Source organism: Mytilus edulis, chromosome 7 (genome assembly GCF_963676685.1).
Source record: "Mytilus edulis chromosome 7, xbMytEdul2.2, whole genome shotgun sequence".
NCBI classification, from domain to species: domain Eukaryota; kingdom Metazoa; phylum Mollusca; class Bivalvia; order Mytilida; family Mytilidae; genus Mytilus; species Mytilus edulis.
This window is the reverse complement of record NC_092350.1, coordinates 67,188,284-67,209,377: the sequence shown is the minus strand read 5'-3', so window position 1 is coordinate 67,209,377 and position 21,094 is coordinate 67,188,284. Positions and strand designations below refer to the sequence as shown.

Genomic DNA, 21,094 nt, shown 5'->3' with positions numbered 1-21,094 from the left:
CTTGTTCCAAGTTTCTTTTATTGGTGGGTTGTCAATGAGATCATGCGGAGAAGGTAAGTTATATTGATCTGCAATTTCGGCTACTTTTGGAAACCAGCTTCCAGAGCTGATTGATTTCATGGCAAGCTGACGGATCGCAATATCTTTTTCCACTGATTCGTCGTTCCTGATGATATTCCCGAATGTTTTAAGGATTTTCTTGTGAATTTCACCTATGATAGGAATTCGTCCTAGTAGAAGGAGAGATGCTGAGTTGGCTGATCTTATTGGAAGGTGTTGAATTTGTTTCATGAGTTTCCTGTGGTACACCTCTAGTTTCTCCATGTCATTTCTTGAAATGTTTATTACATCTAGGCCATACAGCAATCTGGGTATCACATAAATCTGAATAAGGTGTGCTGAAACATGTGGATTTACACCGTTTAGCCCGTGGAGCCCTGCACCCATTAGAGAGTAAGTGGTCTTTCTAGCTGTAATCACTCGCTTGCATATCACCTCTTTTGAGCCTGATTTCGATGTAGAGTCTCTCTCAATTCCTAAATGCACAGCTGATTCAGAAGTTGATAAGTCTTTGTTGTTTAGTGACCATGATCTATTTTCCTTGTCGTTGAGTACTAGAATCGTCGACTTTTGTTCACTTAGTAAATATCTTTGTTTGTTCGCATAATATGCTTGTATGTCTAACATTGTTTGGAGCTCAGTGGGGCTCTTCGATATGAAGGTGACATCGTCCGCCACAGTTGGGATGCCGCAGTAGGTACATCCAATATATGCCCCCAATTGGTTTTTCTCAAATGTCTTCAACAGTTTATTGATAAAAATTTTGTAAGCAGTGGGTGACCATAACATGCGTAAATAATATAAAGTTTTAACACATGGTGCTCCGAAATCAACGGAGGAAATTACAAGCTGTCACAACAACGAATATGGCGTTGCTCTCCCTCCTCCGCAATCTTCGCAATCAAAACAAAATGAAAAAAATGCGATATTTAGTCAACACTAATCATGCTAATGTATTACTACGACAGACATTTTCGTCGACATGTACTAATCAGAGATGTGGTATTAGTGAACCCCAAAAATTGCAATTGAAATATGAAATTGAAAACTACATAAACAATCACAAATACACTTTGATTGCTGCCACAGCTGATGTTTGTAAACAAAAGTTTCACGAACACGTTATTGGAAATAATCTAGGCGAATCATTTACTAGTAGGAGTAGTATATGGCAATTTCCATGGAATAGAACTGAAAAAGACAAACCATTTATTTACGAAAATTCAGAAAATATATTTGCAAGAGGTTATGATGCACTTGAGGGTTATTTACATGGCGAAACAGTTGACCATCATAATTGTGCTGCTTTCACAGCGCTGGAAAGATTTTATAGCAATAAGGGTAATAATACTAATTCTTAAACTGTGGCATGATTTTCTTAAAATTTTTGGTCCATGTGCCCAAAATCAGTTTCGCACCTTACACATTTTCAACCTAGGTCTGTTCACATCCTTTTTGTTGTGTTACAATGTATGTGGAATAGATATGTGAAAGTTTATTTGGGACTCTTTGTAGCTTGCTTTTATGTGTGAGCCAAAGCTCCTTGTTGTACTCTAATCACATGATTTTGAAATCCTAGCAATAATCATGACAACAGTAAATACAATTTATCATGTCAAACTGGACTATCACATGTATCACAAACAACAAATGGAAGTTTTTAACGACTTCGACTGGCTATACAGCCCTTGCATGGTCAGTAGCAACTATCACAGTAGCGCTTCTCTCTAATTTAAAGAATAATTTGGAGCCAATGAACCTAGTTAATCATGTTAATGATGCATGTGAGATGCGAACATGAAGGGTGTGAATTATGTGAATTGAGAGTAAACTGACCCACTAATCACAAACATTCTTTTGGCTGTCTACCTCTTGGACATCTGCTTCTTCAATGATCTACTATTCATTGAACAAACATAATGAAACTTTATGCATGAACTCTTTGGCCCCACAAGGGCATTTCCCAAACCATATAGAGACTGTCTAAATTTCGGCTACTGTTAGTGTCAAATTGGTTAAAATATACTGTGATTCATCAAAATATTCTTATCATGTATTGCCATAGGTCTCAAATAATTATCGTTACTGTAAAAAATTAAAGTGAATCGTCAGTATCAGTTGATTTTTAATTGTCTAAAAGAAAGTGTTCATGTTATCACCAGGCATGAAAATTGACTGCAAACATCATTTGGCAAGAATTTTCACCGTTTTATTTGCCATGAAGGTACATGTACATGTATTTGTACCCCCATTACAATCCTCATGCATGTCATGTATATAGTTTAAAATTCTAAATTTGTTGGAAAAAAATGTTACATCATGGTACATTGTATATTGAAGGATTAACATTATGATATCTACTATAAGAATAGTACAATGTAGTAGGGAGACAGTTTTTGTGTTAGTTTATCATGTTTGATAGACTTTAATATAGATATGTCCATCGATCAGTAAAACTTCTAAATAGTTAACAAACAATTTTGTGGAACTCAAGATTTTGAATTGTTTTATACCATGTATACTAATGATATGTAGATTCAGAAAAATTTGGATAGTTGGCAAGCCTACATTCATTGACATTCATCACATTGGTTTGTTTTTTAAAATTTATATGCAGACACTGAATCAATATGATTGCACTTATATTTTTAATTCCTTTAATTAACACAATTGATGTTATAATCAATTGACCATCAGAGGTTACAAGCAGTAATTATAGTGACTACAAGTCAAATGTTTTCAAGTTGTTCCATAAATACAATAAATAAACATGATTTGTCAAACATTTACATTGATTTCCAAACATTCATTAAATTAAATATATATTGTTAAATTTTCTTTAGAAATCCTGAAGTATATTTTCAGGAATAATACAAATAACACTGCCAGAATAATTTTTGTTTTAATTTTAATAATTTGAAAATAAAATAAAAAAATGACAAGTGAAATGAGCTGTGTAAAAATAGGAGTTTTTTTCTTAGATGAGATTTGATAGCCAATGAGACAAAATGATAACTTTAGGTCACTATGCACCCTTCAACAATGAGCAAAACCAATTATTGCATATGTGATGTATGTTTACAGTACTACCTGTGACTTTAACTTATTAATGGTGGCCATAAAAAATATGTACACCATGGTGGCCCTATATGTCCATCATCATACCCCCTGTTGCTTTTTTAATACACAAGGTATTACTCAAAAAATAGTCAAGGCTAAAGGGAAATCTTGAATGCATTGAAGTGTTAAAATTATATAACTTACAGGTCAGGTGTCTCAGGTAAAATATACATGTATGTGTTTGTCAAATTTAATAACTGTGATTATGACAAGAAATTCAAAAATAAAATGAAATAATGAAACTAATTGAACAAACAGCTTAATTAATAAATAATTGTCTCCTGACTATTAGTTTTGTTATTATACCTTTTAAATAATTTTTGATCAATTTAAGTTATTTTTTATATTAAGTCTATTTTTTGGTAGTGAAGAATAAATGAATATCATTTTTAAATATACTGCAAACATTTACAATGCCTGCCTTTTTCTTTTGACAAAGGTGTTTCTCGAATTAATTTTCTAAAATCAAAATGGTTCATTATTGTAGATAGACTGATCTTAACATATGAATAAGATTGTCTTACGCTAAATACAATTTAGGCAATTTATTATTTCTTTATTGAATAAAATTTTGATAAGTATTAGAAATATTTATTACAGCAAAATTTGATAATATTTTTATTGTCATATGATATTTTAAACATGATCCATGTTTTAGAGGTTAAGCATTTCTTTTACTTTTTGTTCTTGGGTTAGAGACATTATAATGAGAAGGTAAATAATTTTCAAATGGATTATCTTAAAGTTTTTTTGTTAATTTTACAATCAAGGAAGGAGTGTTCTCCATTGACCTACAAGAGGCACAGTTTACACATTCTATCCTTTCTAGGAATTTTATATTGTCCAATATTTTCTATTTCTAAATTATGACCAAAAATTCTCTACCTAATTGACACAATCAAGTTTACAGTTTTTATCATAAGTTATTATTTTTAGACTTTTCTTTAAATTCATTTTTTATTAAGGACTTTAAAAGTCTTAATTCATTCAAGTCCCTGCAATTATTATCTTTATCTAAAAGGCCTAGGTTAATTGAAATATTCTTTGTAAATGTATACCAAGAATATATGTATCATGCCAGTCCAGCAATATCGACAATATAATACAATGGCCAACATCTCAAGATTGAATACCCCAATAAATGTTCACCATTGGATGTTGACCATGCAAGAGGGTGGACATAACTAAGAGGAAGTCACAGGCTGTACTGTATATTATCATATAATATATATAATATATATACAAAAAAAGTTTCTTTTCAAGCAGTGTACAGAATTATATATTAATAATTAAATACACAAATAGAGAGAAAATTCATAAAAGTGTTTGACGCCAAGCTTAATGCTTAGTAGTTACATGAACAATAACGTCGCGTCATACTACTAATATGTTACGAACAATGACGTTACGTCATAATACTAATGTGTTCCCCATAACGACGTTCATAGTCTTGAAAAGTCCCAAGATGGATGAAAGCGCTAGACAATGCTGCTTTTAAAACTCTTTTTGTGTATTTAATTTTTAATATATATATATATACAACTCGTCTAAACATCAACCCAACAATGTTAGATCTGTAAATATGCTTTCGCAAATTTTTGGTTCTTCCCTCACCGGGATTCGAACCCATGCTACTGTGATATCGTGACACCAAATCGCCTGCACTGCAGCCGTCCCGCTAGACCACACGACCACCTGGGCTCTCAAAAAAAGAGCTTTCGCTGGCCGTGTGTTACCTTTCCTCGTCAGTTTTAATCTAGCGGCGTACTACAGTACATGATATATAAGGCATGAAGATGTTATTGTTATATATATAAAAAGAAAACGTGCTATGTTGGTTGCCAATAAAACAACTCTACACAAGGGACCAAAATGACAGAAATTAACACCTATAGGTCACTGTACGTCCTTCAACAATGAGCAAAGCACATACCACATAGTCAGCTATAAAATGCCCGGAAATGACAATGTAAAACAATTCAAACAAGAAAACTAACGTCTTATTTTATGTACAAAAAATAAACGAAAAACAAACATGTACATTTTGTTACACAATAAACAAACGACAACCACTGAATAACAGGCCCCTGACTTGGGACAGGCACATAAATACAGATTGTGGCTGGGTTAAACATGTTAGCGTGATCCCCCCACCCTAACCTACACCTTTGCTATAAAAACCCTGAAAATAGAAAAGTTTACAACATGTACAACATTGTACAATATACATGATATATAAGAAGACATGTTTTTTTTATTGCAATTATCAACGATAAACATGCAGAATTTTCAGACACAGCAAATGCAGGTGCAAATACTTAACCTTTTACAATGTATTATAACCATGATCACTGGTATAGGTTAATATGATAATCCTGTTAGTTATTTTTAAGGTAGAGTTGTGTCCCTTGTATATAGCATGACTAGTATATTTATAGAAATATCTTTTTTCAGAACTCTATGAAAGACACCTTGCTAAACTGAACAGCATGAAACTTACAAAGACAGAAACTGCATCATTGATAACTGGTCACCTTCTTTCACAGCTCCTGTATAATCCAACAAATCATATCATAGATTCAAGCTTGTCTGGAGACCAACCACATGACTGCGGCGCTCCAGTACAATATGGATACACAAATTTTGGTAAGATATGTCATGTACATGATGTACCGGTATGTACATATAAACATTATAAAAGAGAAAGAAAAGATCAACAAATTCCTAAATGAGAATAGAAAATCTCTTCTGACTGTTCAAATATATTATCATAAACCACATATACAAAACATGATTAATCCCGTCTGGTGAGAAGAACACAGTACATGTACATTGATGATTATGAACATCATATACCTGTACATGAAATAACATTCATATTTTCACATTTGTTTTATCAACATGCTAGAGGGTAACCTGGACATACATGAAATATTTGCCACTGGACATTAGGCAATTAACAATGAATAAATGCTAAGGGTCCTTTAAACACTTTTGTAATTTTAAATTTTTTTTTTCAGGAAGTACCCGTCTATTTTATGGAAGTGCAGATATCACATTGTTTCCAACAACCAAGGACATGTATTTAGATTCTCAAGCAAATACAGCTGCTGTGTTTCATATTGGAGAACCAGAAGACAGTCCTGATGCAAACAGAATTCACCCAAAATGGATTACTAATGATGAAAATAATGATAACGATGACAAAGACGAGATCTGTGATGAAAACAATGGTGAAAATTTTAATGATGTAGATATTAATCAAGTTTGTAAACAAGCCATCTCTTTATCAATGTGGAAGCATAAACAAAGGGTCTTGGCCTACAGTGGAAACAAGGATTATGGTTCTTCAATGGTACCTATCTGTGCCATTAATAGACACAAATATATGGTGGTTTTGTATAATGCTCAGCATGATTACCTGTTAAAAATACAGAAGAAAGACTTTCTTAAAGTTTTTAACAAGGACAAGTTAGAATTTTCAACAATTATTGATCTCTGGATGTTAATCCATCACAACTTATTCTGCACAGAGCTGTCTGATGATGCCATTCAAATCCTTAAAGGCACTGGTGGCCTCATACAAAGATTAGGAGAAGACGTATTTAAGGAAGTTGTTAAAACTTCAAAATTTTATTACGATATAGATCCCAGTGGAGATGAGTTTGAAGTAGATGTGGAGAATGATTCAATTCCTGCTTCAGGGTAAGTTACATATACCCCTTAATCAAGTCTTGAAATTTTGTGCACACTATACACAATAATTGGCATATATATAAAAACATATACATGTAAGATATCATAGTATGACCAGTGTTTTGTTAACATGTACAAGACTCATAAGTTGCGCTTAAGGATGTACTTAGTTACTTAGGTTTAGGAGTTTGTTTTAGATGTTTAGACTCCTTTGTTTTTTAATACATTACAAAGTAAAAAAAATTGCCCCATAACACCCATTGTTTTTTTTTCATATAAGACTTCAACAGCTCTTAAAAGGTCATGTATCATAAGTTGAGTCGATTCTAGATTTCTTTTCTTTTTATTTTAGACCCCAAAAAGACCAATGCAAATGTATGGTGAACGTCCAAGTCAGCCTTTTCCTGCCAATTTTTTTTAATGCCCATATCACAAAAAGGAGCACCATAACCATTGATAACATTTTAACATATATTATTTTGTTCATTATCTATTTTATCAATTTTAATATTCTGATTTTTTTTTAATTTCATCATGTAAATATCTCTACATTCATGACATTTGTAATCTGAGAATTGGAAAAAAATCTGTCAACCTGTTTTGGAGTTTCTGGCCTTAAAACATCTGCTTTTTTGCAGTTTTTTTACTGTATTCATTTTTATCATAAGAGCTAAAATGTACATATATGTTAAACATGTTAAAAGTATGAATTGAAAAATTTTAGGAAAACAAGAACTTGTAAAACTACTATAAACTATACATGCTATATATCTTGGAAGATATGGTGTCTTTTTTGCATGATTTGTGTTGCTGAGAAAATATTGAAATTATTTTTGACTTACATAATGTATACACTACCATTTAAAACATTTGCATTTTACAACATTAAATATATATATTTTGCATGTCTAAACAGGGCTCACGCTACCAGGCGACTTGGGCTAAGAAGTCGCTTTCCCGACCCTCAAAAGCGAAAACAAGTCGCCCTGTTCTTGACGATACTCGCTTTCAGTCGCTTCCGTCATCGGACATTTTCAATTTTTACGAAGATGATGAAACATCAATTTTTTATTGATAATTAAAAAAATTTAGACATAAACAATTCATTATCTTAAGAAAACAGGTTGAAGCATTGTCTTTGCAGTGTATAGCAGGTTATTTGATAAAAATACAACTTTTTATCACTTCGTGCATTTCCGCAAGTTCCGGTGCTTGTTACTCGAAAACGTACATCAACCTAAATTTCGGCGGCAAAATAAGTTTGTTACTTCATTTAAACGTGATAAAAGTTGCCTCCAGTCAGGGTTGGCAAAATATTACCCGCCCGGGAAAACCCAGGTGGGAATTCCTGGGTTTTCCCGGGCTGGGCAATACTCCCTGAAATGGGCAATACTGGGTAATACTGGGCAATAAGACTTTTTAAGCTTATTTTAACACAAAATAGTAAAGTCTTGTTGTAGTTTCAAAGTATTATAGCTAAACATATACATTTTATACAGATAACCATTGAGAGTCATGTTTTTAGAAGATTGAAAATTCAATTTCATTCTTTTCTCCACTACTTCTATAAATTTAAATGTCTATGCAATCATATTGCTAAATAAACACCCTACAGGGTCAAGTCATTAACCCTTATAGAAATGAAAAGGCTGAATATTGTTATATAAACATATCAATGTCCTAATTTGAATAATTATTTATTAATTTGTGATGTACATATATATTATGCAAAAGTAATTTTTCTTACATTTTCTTGTTAATTCTTAATGCAAGATATATACATTTGAAAAATGAATTCTTTGAATAACTTATTTATGTTAATACAGTTTGACCAATCTAGACGGGAGGGTGATTTAATAGACTTTCAGAAGAGAATTATTGAAAAAGGCCTTTTCCATTAATATTTGTGTAATGTGTGCCTACATGTTTACTTGTCTCATAGTTGCAAGAATAGTACTTTTTCAAATGTATATACACTTGTATTATCACTCTCAAACAAGTAAACTAATTTATAAATCAAAATGTGTTTATTAATATCTTAAATGTATTGCAATTGAGTTTGATCACTGAATCCTCTTTAAAATTCAGGCCAGTATTTTATATTACCCAGTATTGCTCAGTATTACCCATTAAAACCCAGTAAAACCCGGGTTTTCCCAGTATTTTCCACTGGGCTGGGCAATACTCATAAAACCCGGGTTTTTGCCAACCCTGCCTCCAGTAAATTTTTAATCCATTTATTGCATTAAAAACGTCATGTTCCTTTCCAAATAACTTGTCAAACATCGTTTAATTTTGTAAATTTTCTTGCATTTTTCCGCCATTGACCGATTTCTAAACCACGGATCTGAACCTAACCAGCCATGTGTTTGAGACATGTAGTCAAGATGGGATCCATTAGTAGTTTCCATGTGGGAAACTATCAGACCAATCTATTTGATGTCTGAGGGTTTTAGCTGTTCCCCTAATGGATCGGTAGTTTCTTTCTGAGATCCTTTATCATAGGATTTTCGGCTTTCCTCTACCAGGAATACAGCTGGGCATTTAGTGGTATCGGTTTGGATTCCAAGTATGTCCTCTCCGGTTTCTCTTTCGTTGTCTAGGCATTTGTACGGCATCCGGGGTGACCTTATCCTTTATTTTGTATATAATGTTTTTTCATATTATGCATTTTTTATATTTTTGAGGATGAGCGAGTCAGGTGAGTGGGTGTGTTCGTATGCTTTATTACATTGTACTTATTGTTTTGGGGAAGTTTAACTTTCTGGTAGTAAGACCTGTCACGGCCAGGCAGGGAAACTGGATAGGCAAATGCTCACATTACATCTGTATCTATACAGTGTGTTAAATGTCTTCCTTTTTACACCATAACCCATGGTGGTGCTCCTACTAAAGGAGGGAGATACAGAACATACGTGTACATACCAGCTATGAGCGAAATCCGTACTTTTACAATAACTACTACAGACGCACTTATGGAACAGCTGACAGAAGAATATTGATTCCAAAGGGAAAAATTACGTATTCCTAGAACAATTGAAGGTCTTTCCACCAGTTAATATCTATTTTAATATTAAAATATTAAAAATCAGTCTAAAATGTCAGTTCATATGGCTTTATGATGTATAGATATATGAATTTAAAGCAAAGGTCAAAATCTAGAACGTCAAAATATCCTATGACCTTGACCTAAATTTCAAGGTCACAAACTGCCGATCTCAAATCAAAGACCCTAGGTCTCTAATATGTATGGTAAATAAGTTATATCACTTTAAACAGAATTTTAGATATGATAGGGCCGAAAACTGCCATTCATTGTCTACGCACCCTTTCAACTAAAATTATTAAGTTACGACATGTCGCAACTAACAATTAAGTCAAAATAATTTGTAGATATCTTATAAGGTTAATGAAATGAGTGAAAATAAGCCAAATTCAAAAATAAGAATATGACTTTGACCTTTGACCTTGACCTAATATTTTTGGACCAAGGACCTCAAATCAAAAGATCCTAGGTCTCTATCACTTATGGTTTACAAGATAGAAATGCATATCACTTATATCAAATGCATAATGGGAAATAACTCTCATATGGAGTGTTCATATCGCTTCAGTCAAAAGAGGACAAATCATGCTAAGGATATAACGAGCAATTTTGTAAAATAAATTTGTCGTAATCTTTTAGAAAGAGTCGTGGACACAAGGAAAACAGTGTTTGGGGAGATAACTCCTACAAAGAAAAGTATTCGGTTATGCAGGGTAAATTTCAAAAGCGCATAAACTGTTCGATATCATACATGTCATATACCTAATATCTAAGCGACATATTGAGAAACAAATGTTAATCGCAAGAACAAAATTTGGCGGCAGAAAAAAAAAATAATAATCAGAAGAAAAACAATAGGTCTGTCCACAGAAAAGTGGAAAGACCTAATTATGTTATAAGAAATGAAGGTGCATCTAAAATGCAGCCAAAATATTAAGTTATAACAGTTAATATATATGTAATATTTTATACTATTTTACAGAGCAGGAAGATCAAGGAAATATCCAAATATATATCAAGAACAGTAACAAGAATGAAACTCAAAAGGTATTCATTATGTACTGGTACATGTATTGTAGTCTTTAAGTATATCATGTTGTTTGTTTTTAGAATTATCACTCCCCTTGCTTGTTCAAATTAAGAATATTTTAACTCTTAATTCAATAGACCATTTTTGAGATTGTCCGTCAAGGAAAAAACACTTCAATTATGTGGGCCTTTATGATGACATTAACCACATAGAGGAGAACGCCTATATCCTTGCATTATTTATGTTCATCAAGCGTCTTAGTGATTGTCATTATGCAGGATAAACTAGAAATAATATTTGTTCCGGAGGTACCTAATCACAATTCCCTTATGATAGCAGTGCTGAATATCAATTATAAGAATTTAATTTGCTGAATAATTCGTGTAATATAGCATTAATTTATCTTTTTCCAACCTATTGCTCAACAAAGGAATGGAAGTGACAACATCCCTAAACGCATGATTGATGTTCATTAAAACCAAAGTTTTTGACGGATTTGCAACAAACTTAAAAGTTGTCTATTGCATGGTTATAAACAAGACAAACACAGAAATAGGATTAATTGCTTGCAGTTACATGATATTTTCTCTTGCCATACAATTTTCAGGCCCCATATATGGGCATTATGTTTTCTAGTCTGTGTGCCAATTCATCTGTCCATTTGTTTTTTTGTTCTTTTATTTGTCCGTCCGTCTGTCCCTCTTCAGGCTAAAGTTTTTGGTTAAAGCTTTTGGTAGAGGTAGTTTTTGATGAAGTTGAAGTCCAATCAACTTAAAACTTAGTACACATGTTTCCTATGATATAATCTCTCTACTGTTAATGCCAAATTAGAGATTTTACCCAATTTGACGGTCCACTGAACATTGAAAATGATAGTGCGAATAGGGCATCCATGTACTATAGACATATTCTTGTTATTTTCAATAATTGTACATATTTTATCATTCAAACACATATAAATACTTATGATTAACATAGGAGTCACTTATTATATACATTGTACTAATTTTGAAAAAAAATTGGAATTAACTTAACTACTTACACATCTTGATCTGATACTAATACATTTAAATGCTAAACTTTATACAGTACGATAAAACCCCTCCAGTAGAAACCACAGAAACTTTTTTCATGCCTTATTTACCTTATTTACCTTACATAAACTTTATAAATAATAAGTACTGTTGCTGAACTGCTTAATATACTACATGTAGTTCCCATGTAAAAAAGTATTGTTCGATGTTAACATTGTTTTCTTGAAATAAGGGTGATAATTAAGTACATCTAGTTTTCACAATTTACTTTTTGGGCCAAAAGAATGGTTAGTTGACACTCAGTCTATAAATATTTAGTTCTAGTATCCTTTCAAAGGTTACTTCAAGTTCACTTTTAAAGACATGTTTAATATGAAAAAGACCCCATGATTGTATCATGTACTCGGACTACACGAAGTACTTGTTCTATGAAGCTATAACCAATAAATCATTTATTCAAGTATTCCAGGGGAAAGAACTCTTATTAAAATTTAAAGATTTGTTTTAACCAAATGTATTTACTTCACATCTCCCTTTTTTTCATGTGCTAAAAATACATGCGTTGGTTGCTAATTATGAAGGTCATATCAGCCAACTTTTCAACATGCCCATGGGGGTTTCACGAGCAAGATGGCTCTTATAGTTCTACAAAACCTTCAAGGGGGCCTTCAAATACATTTTAATGTTGTTTTTTGGCTTCTTCATACTTTTACAACCCTATAGCCATTGTAAAATTAATTATTTAGTATTAAATTGTGGACAAATTTGCTCTTTGAAAATTTCCATTTGGGAGCCTCCATGGGGGAACTCCCACGCATAGAGTGCAGTTGGCAGGTATGGAAGGTCATGAACAGTTTTGTTTACACCAAAACATAAAAGCTATAATTACCAGCCAATTTTTATCATCATATATATAATCACCAAAAACAGGCTTCAAATTGTTTAGATGACAAATTTTTTCGTCACTTTTCAACTTTTTTTTCCCCGAGTAATTTTTTACTCTGATTCCAAACAAGCTAACTTTTTATTTTGCATCTAGCCATTGTCCCATTTCCATATGCCGATCTTGATGTAATAATAAATATGAACAATCATTTTTGTTTACATTTGATATAATTATAATGAATTCTGTAAAATTACATTTCAAAAGGAATTTATTTTTCCCAACTGTCACCAGAGTGGCAAAGGTTACATTTGGATGGAAAACATCAGTAAAATTGAGAATGGAAATGGGGAATGTGCCAAAGACACAACAATCCGACCATAGAAAAAAACAACAGCAGAAGGTCACCAACAGGTCTTCAATGTAGCGAGAAATTCCCGCACCCGCAGGCGTCCTTCAGCTGGCCCCTAAAGAAATATATACTAGTTCAGTGATATTGAACGCCATACTAATTTCCAAATTGTATACAAGAAACTAAAATTAAAATAATACAAGACTAACAAAGGCCAGAGGCTCCTGACTTGGGACAGGCACAAAAATGCGGCGGGGTTAAACAAGTTTGTGAGATCTCAACCCGCCCCCTATACCTCTAGCCAATGTAGTATAAAGGAGCAAAGACTGGCGTCCAGAATATGAACCAGCATACAATCATTTGAGTTATGTAAATTTGATAAATCTGTTCGGCTATAAAGGAGCAAAGACTGGCGTCCAGAATATGAACCAGCATACAATAATTTGAGTTATGTAAAATTGATAAATCTGTTCGGCTATAAAGGAGCAAAGACTGGCGTCCATAATATGAACCAGCATACTATAATTTGAGTTATGTAAAATTGATAAATCTGTTCCGCTATAAAGGAGCAAAGACTGGCGTCCAGAATATGAACCAGCATACAATAATTTGAGTTATGTAAAATTGATAAATCTGTTCGGCTATAAAGGAGCAAAGACTGGCGTCCATAATATGAACCAGCATACAATAATTTGAGCTATGTAAAATTGATAAATCTGTTCGGCTATAAAGGAGCAAAGACTGGCGTCCAGAATATGAACCAGCATACAATAATTTACACTACAAACTAATAAAAGTCTGAAATGGCCTATATCTGTACTCGACTGTACTGATTTTTACTCGACCAGTCTGAATTGGTCTGAAATTTACTTGATAATACTCGACTGTAGTCTGAACCATACTTAACAGTCTGAATTTGTACTTGACCAGTTCTTAACCATTTTATACGAGTCTGAACCATGCTCGACCTAGTCTGAACCTTACTCGACCTAGTCTGAACCGTACTCGACCTAGTCTGAACCATGCATACTGGACCTAGTCTGAACCATACTCGACTAATTCTTAACCAACCTAGACCTATTCTTTGTATCTATCAACTGAATTTGATCAATTGAGGAAATCTTTAATATAAAAAATGAAATTTGAACAACAACTTGATATTAAAAATGTATTCCATATAGAATTGAAATTAAAATTTCACAATAATCAATTATAATATAACTTCAACACCATATTAATCAACACTTACATATTAATATATATCAACTTTTAAATATAAATAAAACAAGCTGATCAAATTATCTAAAAAACAAATTTATGAATATTTCTGAAGTATTTTAAGCTAACTAACTGGACTATTTTCACCATTAACTTAAGCCTAGTTGTCAGTTGACTTTAGTTAATAATGCAGTGAATGTTTTTTTTATTAATATTTATATAAAATAGTATATAAAACAACTTAATAAATAAAAAAAAAAATGATACCTCAATTGTTTTGTTTTATTAAACCAAGAATTTAATATAATTATGATAATAGAATTTCCATAGCGTTCCTTAAAAGGAAATGTGTTCCAAAGTAACAGTATAAATTTATTTCAATTGATTTTAAGTATTTTTTGTCAAATTATAGACATGGCATTCATTAAGCACTTTAATATGGTCTAATTGCCTCAGTACATGTGTGTTATACCTGTAGGTAAAAATAAAGTCCTATTTTCTTTTAATTATGAATTACTTATCTTGTATATTCGAAAGGCCTTGTTTTTTTTTAAGTTAAACAGGATGTTGCAATTTTGAATAACTGTTATTTAGAATTTAATACCTCTGACCAGGTGATATCTTATTTATGAGTTTGCCCCAAGCAGAGTTATACTTTATATTTCACCACTACTCAGAAAAACAATTTTATTTATTTATTTGATTTTATCCCTTTTTGATATAAATGATATATAATATTTATTTTTTATCCTGAATATAATAATAGATATATTTCTAATGTAAGGTTAAACAATTTATACATTTTGTTGGCTGTTGTTCATGTTGTTATATGTGTCAGTTAAAAAAGAAATTTATTTTAACAATTGAAAAAGTAGAGGTTATTTGGTCTAGTATGGCTCAGACTGGTCGAGTATTGTTCAGACCTTTAGTTAAGTATGGTTTAGACTGGAAAAATAGGTCGAGTACATATCAATAAAGGGTTAAGACTGTTTCAGACTGGTCGAGTAATAGTTCAGACTATTTTCAATGGCAAAGATAAGGGTCAAGTACGATTTAGTACAGTTGAGTATGGTTCAGACTGGGGTCGAGTAATATCAAGTAAAAGTCAGACCAATTCAGACTGGTCGAGTAAAAATCAGTACAGTCGAGTACATATATAGGCCATTTCAGACTTTAATGGTTTGTACTGTTATAAAGGAGCAAAGACTGGCGTCCAGAATATGAACCAGCAGTAGATATGTCTTCAATATATTCATCAGATAATTTCTATTTAGTTGAAGAGCTTCCAAGATTTTTCTTGCTTTTGTAATTGTCTCACTTGACAAAGTCAAAAAGCGAGACATAGGTATGCTGTTTCCGGCGGCGACAGCCGCGTCAACAATGTATTAGTTGTGATTAGGTCTTGCTTATGGTGAACCACTAGTGTTAAATCATAGATATTTGGTATGCAGTTGTATAAGCATTGGCATTTTTCATTTCCATGTAGGTTATTTGGCCCCGGCCCCTCAGTCATGATCTATTGACTTTGAAATTTTTGCTTAGTTTTTATGTATTAGTTTAATTTGTGATAAGGTCAGTTTATGGGGTACCACTATTGGTTAGTTAATGATAATTGGTAGCAGTTGTGTAAGCATTGGCATGTCTCATTTCCAGGGAAATTATTTGGCCCTGCCCCCTCAGTGATGGTCTATTGACTTTGAATCTTTTGCTTAGTTTTCATGTATTAGTTTGTGTTTAGGTCGATTTATTTAGTATGCAATTGTATGTATATATATATATTAGCATGGCACATCTCATTACCATGGATATTTTTTTACCCTGTCCCCACAGTTATGATTTATTGACTTTGAAATTTTGCTTAGTTTACATGTATTGGTTTGTGTTAACTGTTTAGGTTGGTTTAAAGGGAACTTAACTTATGATAAGTCAATGCTTTTTGGTATGCAGTTGTATTAGCATTGGCACATCTCATTTCCATGGAAATCGTTAAGTCATTTACCTTCAGTCATGGTTCACTGACTTTGAATATTTGCAAAACTTACATGTTAAAGTGTTGCTATTTTAATTTCAACATATGCATTAGGGCTATTCCAGAAAAAAATGTATGGGGGGGAGGGGGGGTTGGAAGGCACAGTGTATTAATAATACATGGGTGATGGGTATCAGAGCAACTTTTCACACTATAATGCACTAAAATTCTCAATTACAATTGGTCGGGTGGCGGGTGCTGACAAAAACTGCCTTCCAACCCCTCCATACATTTTTTTCTGGAATAGCCCTTATCAAAATTACAAAAAAGCCAGACATATCTCTGTGATAACAGTTAGAGTTAATTGTTTAAGAATCGCAGCTACTTTTTCCAGTCAAAAGTTAAATTGTAAAAATATCTTTAAAAAAATGAGCGATTAAATGATTCCCAAGTGCAAGCTTCAAAGCTACAGTACACACAGGGAGGATGTAATCTCATACTCCCAACACTGATTCTGGTGTAACACAGTGTCACACTGTTTCCTGTGTTTCCTATTTCAAACATTTCTCATTTAGTTATATTTCTGAAAGCTATAAAAAAGGTTAATGAAATGATTTTTAAAAGTTATATCCAAAAAGTATTTTTAGATTGGAAAATTATTTACATTCTTTCATAATCTCATAATTAAGAATGGCAACTTGATATTTACAATAAGTTGTATTTATAGTCAGTTTAAACATGTAGATATTAATATATACATAGGAAAAAATAATAGTAATGAGACAACAAAAAAAATGAATAAAATAAAATAATGTAGATAAATTTCATACATCTTCATTTATTATTTAAAGTTATAAAAAAAAATCGAATGAATTTAATTAAAATATATATGTCTTTATTTTCTATTAATTATACTCAACTTACAAGTGATGTTTTGTTTGTTTTAATTATGTTATTTAGGTATGAAAAAACAACACTGTCAGAACAAATGCTGAATATGTTTTTAATAAATAAAGTTGTGCAGGATTCTTTAATAAAATCATATTATAATATATCTCTGATTAAATTTAACAAATCTGACACTTTTCATCATTTTTGTGACTGGAAACACAAGAAATGTTTATTGTAGTCATCAACTCCTTGCACACTTTAAAGGTAAACATAGCAATAAAAATCATGGTGTTGGGAGAAACCACACCAAGATAATAAACAATTAAGGAGTTTTAGGGAGGAATTACTCCAAGTTTCTCCCAATTTCCTCCCAAGATTTGGAGAGTGTTGCTGGAGTTTCCTAGTGTGACACCAAGTTTTTACACAGTGTATGTAGTATGAGATTACATCCTCTCTGTGTGTACTGTATATTTTTATAAAAATTAAAAAAAAAATACCTGCTTAACTTGATTAAAGTTAAGCTGCAAAAAAAAAAAATGTTTCAACAACCTAAAAGCACAAAAACTTAAGAAAAAAAAGAAGAGAGAAATAGTTGTTCTTTGGGGTTCGTGTTGTTTATTCTTTAGTTTTCTATGTTGTGTCATGTGTACTATTGTTTTTCTGTTTGTCTTTTTCATTTTTAGCCATGCGGCCTAGCCAAGATCAGATGTGCATTTCATATTTGGTCTATGTTATAGGCTTGTAAAGACAAGAAGATAAACTTTACATAAGTAATACATCTTTGAACTGAAGAAGAGAATGTAGGGTTTCACAATGAATATCAAATATCGTGTATAGGTGTTACCGTTTTGAAAAAAAACACTAAAATACACGCTGAAAATGGGCCAATTTTTCATTTATGTTGTTTCATTTAAAATTTCGCTGTTTTTATCAATTGATAGTTAATAAGTGAACTTAGTTTTAACTACCTTATTGGTTCACTGTTATAGACAATTTATTCATCTTTCTTTTACTGGTTGTTGCAACAAAAAATCTTCAGTGGTTACAAAGTTATGATAAAAAGTTGAATACTATGCGCATGTTATGGAATTTTGTACTGTTGTTTTTAGCTTGCTCAGTGTAGTGATAAAAGAGAAAAATAAATCAAATTTATGCTATTATGTGTTTTGTTTTCTCTTCTAGTATATACATTATCAAAAACTGCCTCATTTATCAAAATTGCAGTACCCTAGCTGGAAATATATGCCATCAAAGTTGGATATACAAATAAAGTGAAAAAATGTCTTGTCCGTAGACATGCATTCCCTAGTAAACTGGAAGCATGATTACATTAATGTTGCATTGCTAAGTTCCTGTTCTTTTGTAGATATGAGAACACTACTAACATTTTTTTCTACCATCTATTAATAGAGGAAAAAAATCAAAAATATGTCAGAATGTCTTGTCCGTAGACACATGTCTTGTCCGTAGACATGTCTTTTTATCAATATTTCTTGGCTTTATGGGTCTTATTAGTCCTATGTGTTGTTTAAACTTAGAAATATCTTATTTTTAATAAATAAATGGTAATTTAAGTGTTCTCAATTTCTGTAAAATTACTTTACAGGAGTGGATTTTAAAAAGTGTCAGATTATCAGTCATAAAAAGCATACCTTATTTTACTTCAATATTGTTTATTCCAGTTGCTGCATACCTTAAAAGATTAACTAAATCAAATGAAGAAAAAGTATTTCTCTCTCTCTAACTTTATCTTTTGCATTTCAGTATTAACAGCAGATGGGGACGTGTCTACGGACAAGACACTTGTACATAACAAGTATTAAATTCGATTATTTGTCTGTTATGGAACTTACATCTTATTTATAAGTGATGAAAGTTATCTATTCAAATTAAAACTCAGTATTTTCAACATAAATATAGTCACGATTAATTCTAACAGATTTTGTTTTAACTGAAATTGTCTTGTCCGTAGACATTACCACAATATATTTGTATCCAATTTTCTTGAGTTCAGCCTAATTTGATAGGTAAAATGTATGTTATTTTTTCAAGAGAACACATTCAACTATGTCAAAATTGAGTTTTAATAATAATTTGATTGTTTTAAACAGTCAGATATATGGATTTCAGTTAAAAGAATGTGTCTTCATTTTGGTTTAATCAATAATTTATTGAGATATGTAAAGAATTATGGGTACATTTTTATATTTTCCAAAATTTCAAAAACACAGCTTAAAATTTAATTGCTAACTTTTAATCTTAACTTTAACAATCATCTTTGAAAGCATTTAATTGAATATCAATAGAATGTCTTATCCGTAGACAGTATCAAAATGTATTTGTTTCCATTTTCCTCGAAGTTAAGCATCATTTGATAGATAAACCTGATAAAATGGCAACATGTACAGGAACACCATTTATTTAATAAAAATATGATTTTTTTTCTTCTAAAAACTGCATGTAATTATATAAATGCTTCCAGTGTTAGCCTAGCGATGGCAATTTTTCACAATTTAAACCATTTTTGAACCAAAATATCAAAAGGGTTTTTCTCTGAGGTGATACTCATTTTTGACTTCATGTGAAACACAAAATGCACATCTGATCTTGGCTAGGCAGGCGTTGTCAGTTTGTTTTAGATTGATGAATTTGACTGTCCCTTTGGTATCTTTCGTCCCTCTTTTAGAAGTTAAGACACACAATATATAGTGTAGAATTATTAAAAAGTGAAAATAAAAATATGTATATACATGTATATCTCTAAATGACTTTAAATCCAGAAAAAGGTATATAACTTAGCAATTTACAAAAAAATACCATCTGAAATTTTCCATTATCTAATTAGTATTAATTAAACATTAATACAATAATGACTGTGTAAACTTCTTATTCAAGTATATTGTAGTCACTGGTTCTGTAATGAAATATACGAAAACAAGGTTTAATTCTAACATTCAAGGTTAAAAAAAAATCCTTAGAGGCTAGACAACATTTATTGTTATTTTTGTTTTACAACTTTGATTTTAATTACAACTTTTAATCCTCTTCCCTGGTCATTAAAAAAATTATGTGATTAGGTGAACATTACTCAGATATACTGCACAGTTCAAATCTATTTTTACCTTTAGGGGCGTTTTCTGGATTCTGAAAGGGGTGTTACATGCATTCTATAGAATTAAAAAATATCAGCAATTGTAGCGAGACTAGAAATGCTATGTTGACCAATTCAAGGATGGACAACCTATCCCCCCCCCCCCCAAAAAAAAATCCTGAATCCGCAATCTGACTTGATGTTCTCGTGTGACCCTTTAACCCGAACGACGTATCGACGTATCAGGGTCACACAAGCAGTGCAGATGAAATCCAATATACTGACTTGCTTGGTCAATAACTAAAACATATACATTTAATTTGATAGTTCAACGTTTTATTTTATTTTCAAAACCTGTGAGTCCATTGTTTAACTTATTTTAAAATATTTTATGCAATAAAAATTGCAATGTTTATTTCTTTTCAATATTTAATACCGTTAAAATGAGTTTTATTATTTAACAGGTGTCTGGAAGAAACTGGTATAAAAAGAAATTTTTTGAAATGTACAGTACAGAAATGGAGGACTGTGATATTGACTTTGAATAAAAAAAAAATATTGAGCATTTATTTTAGATGATTTTGTTAGTTATATCGTTTACTACAGAAGCAGTATAAAGTGACTTTAAGACATGTGAAAGGTAAAATCACAAGAAAACTGAACTCATAGGAAAGTTCAAAACGAAAAGTTCATATTCAAAGGAC

The 21,094-nt window shown here is 31.7% G+C and overlaps 1 protein-coding gene across 1 annotated transcript; it reads left to right on the top strand.

The window, feature by feature from the left end:
• The first annotated feature begins 910 nt into the window (after positions 1 to 910).
• LOC139482052 (uncharacterized) lies at positions 911 to 20,964 on the top strand. The gene is made up of 5 exons (XM_071265698.1): positions 911 to 1,401; positions 5,635 to 5,826; positions 6,201 to 6,885; positions 10,905 to 10,969; positions 20,855 to 20,964. Exons 1-4 carry the CDS (start codon positions 927 to 929, stop codon positions 10,948 to 10,950), a joined length of 1,398 nt encoding a protein of 465 aa, XP_071121799.1. The 5' UTR covers positions 911 to 926; the 3' UTR covers positions 10,951 to 10,969; positions 20,855 to 20,964.
• The last annotated feature ends 130 nt before the right edge of the window (positions 20,965 to 21,094 follow it).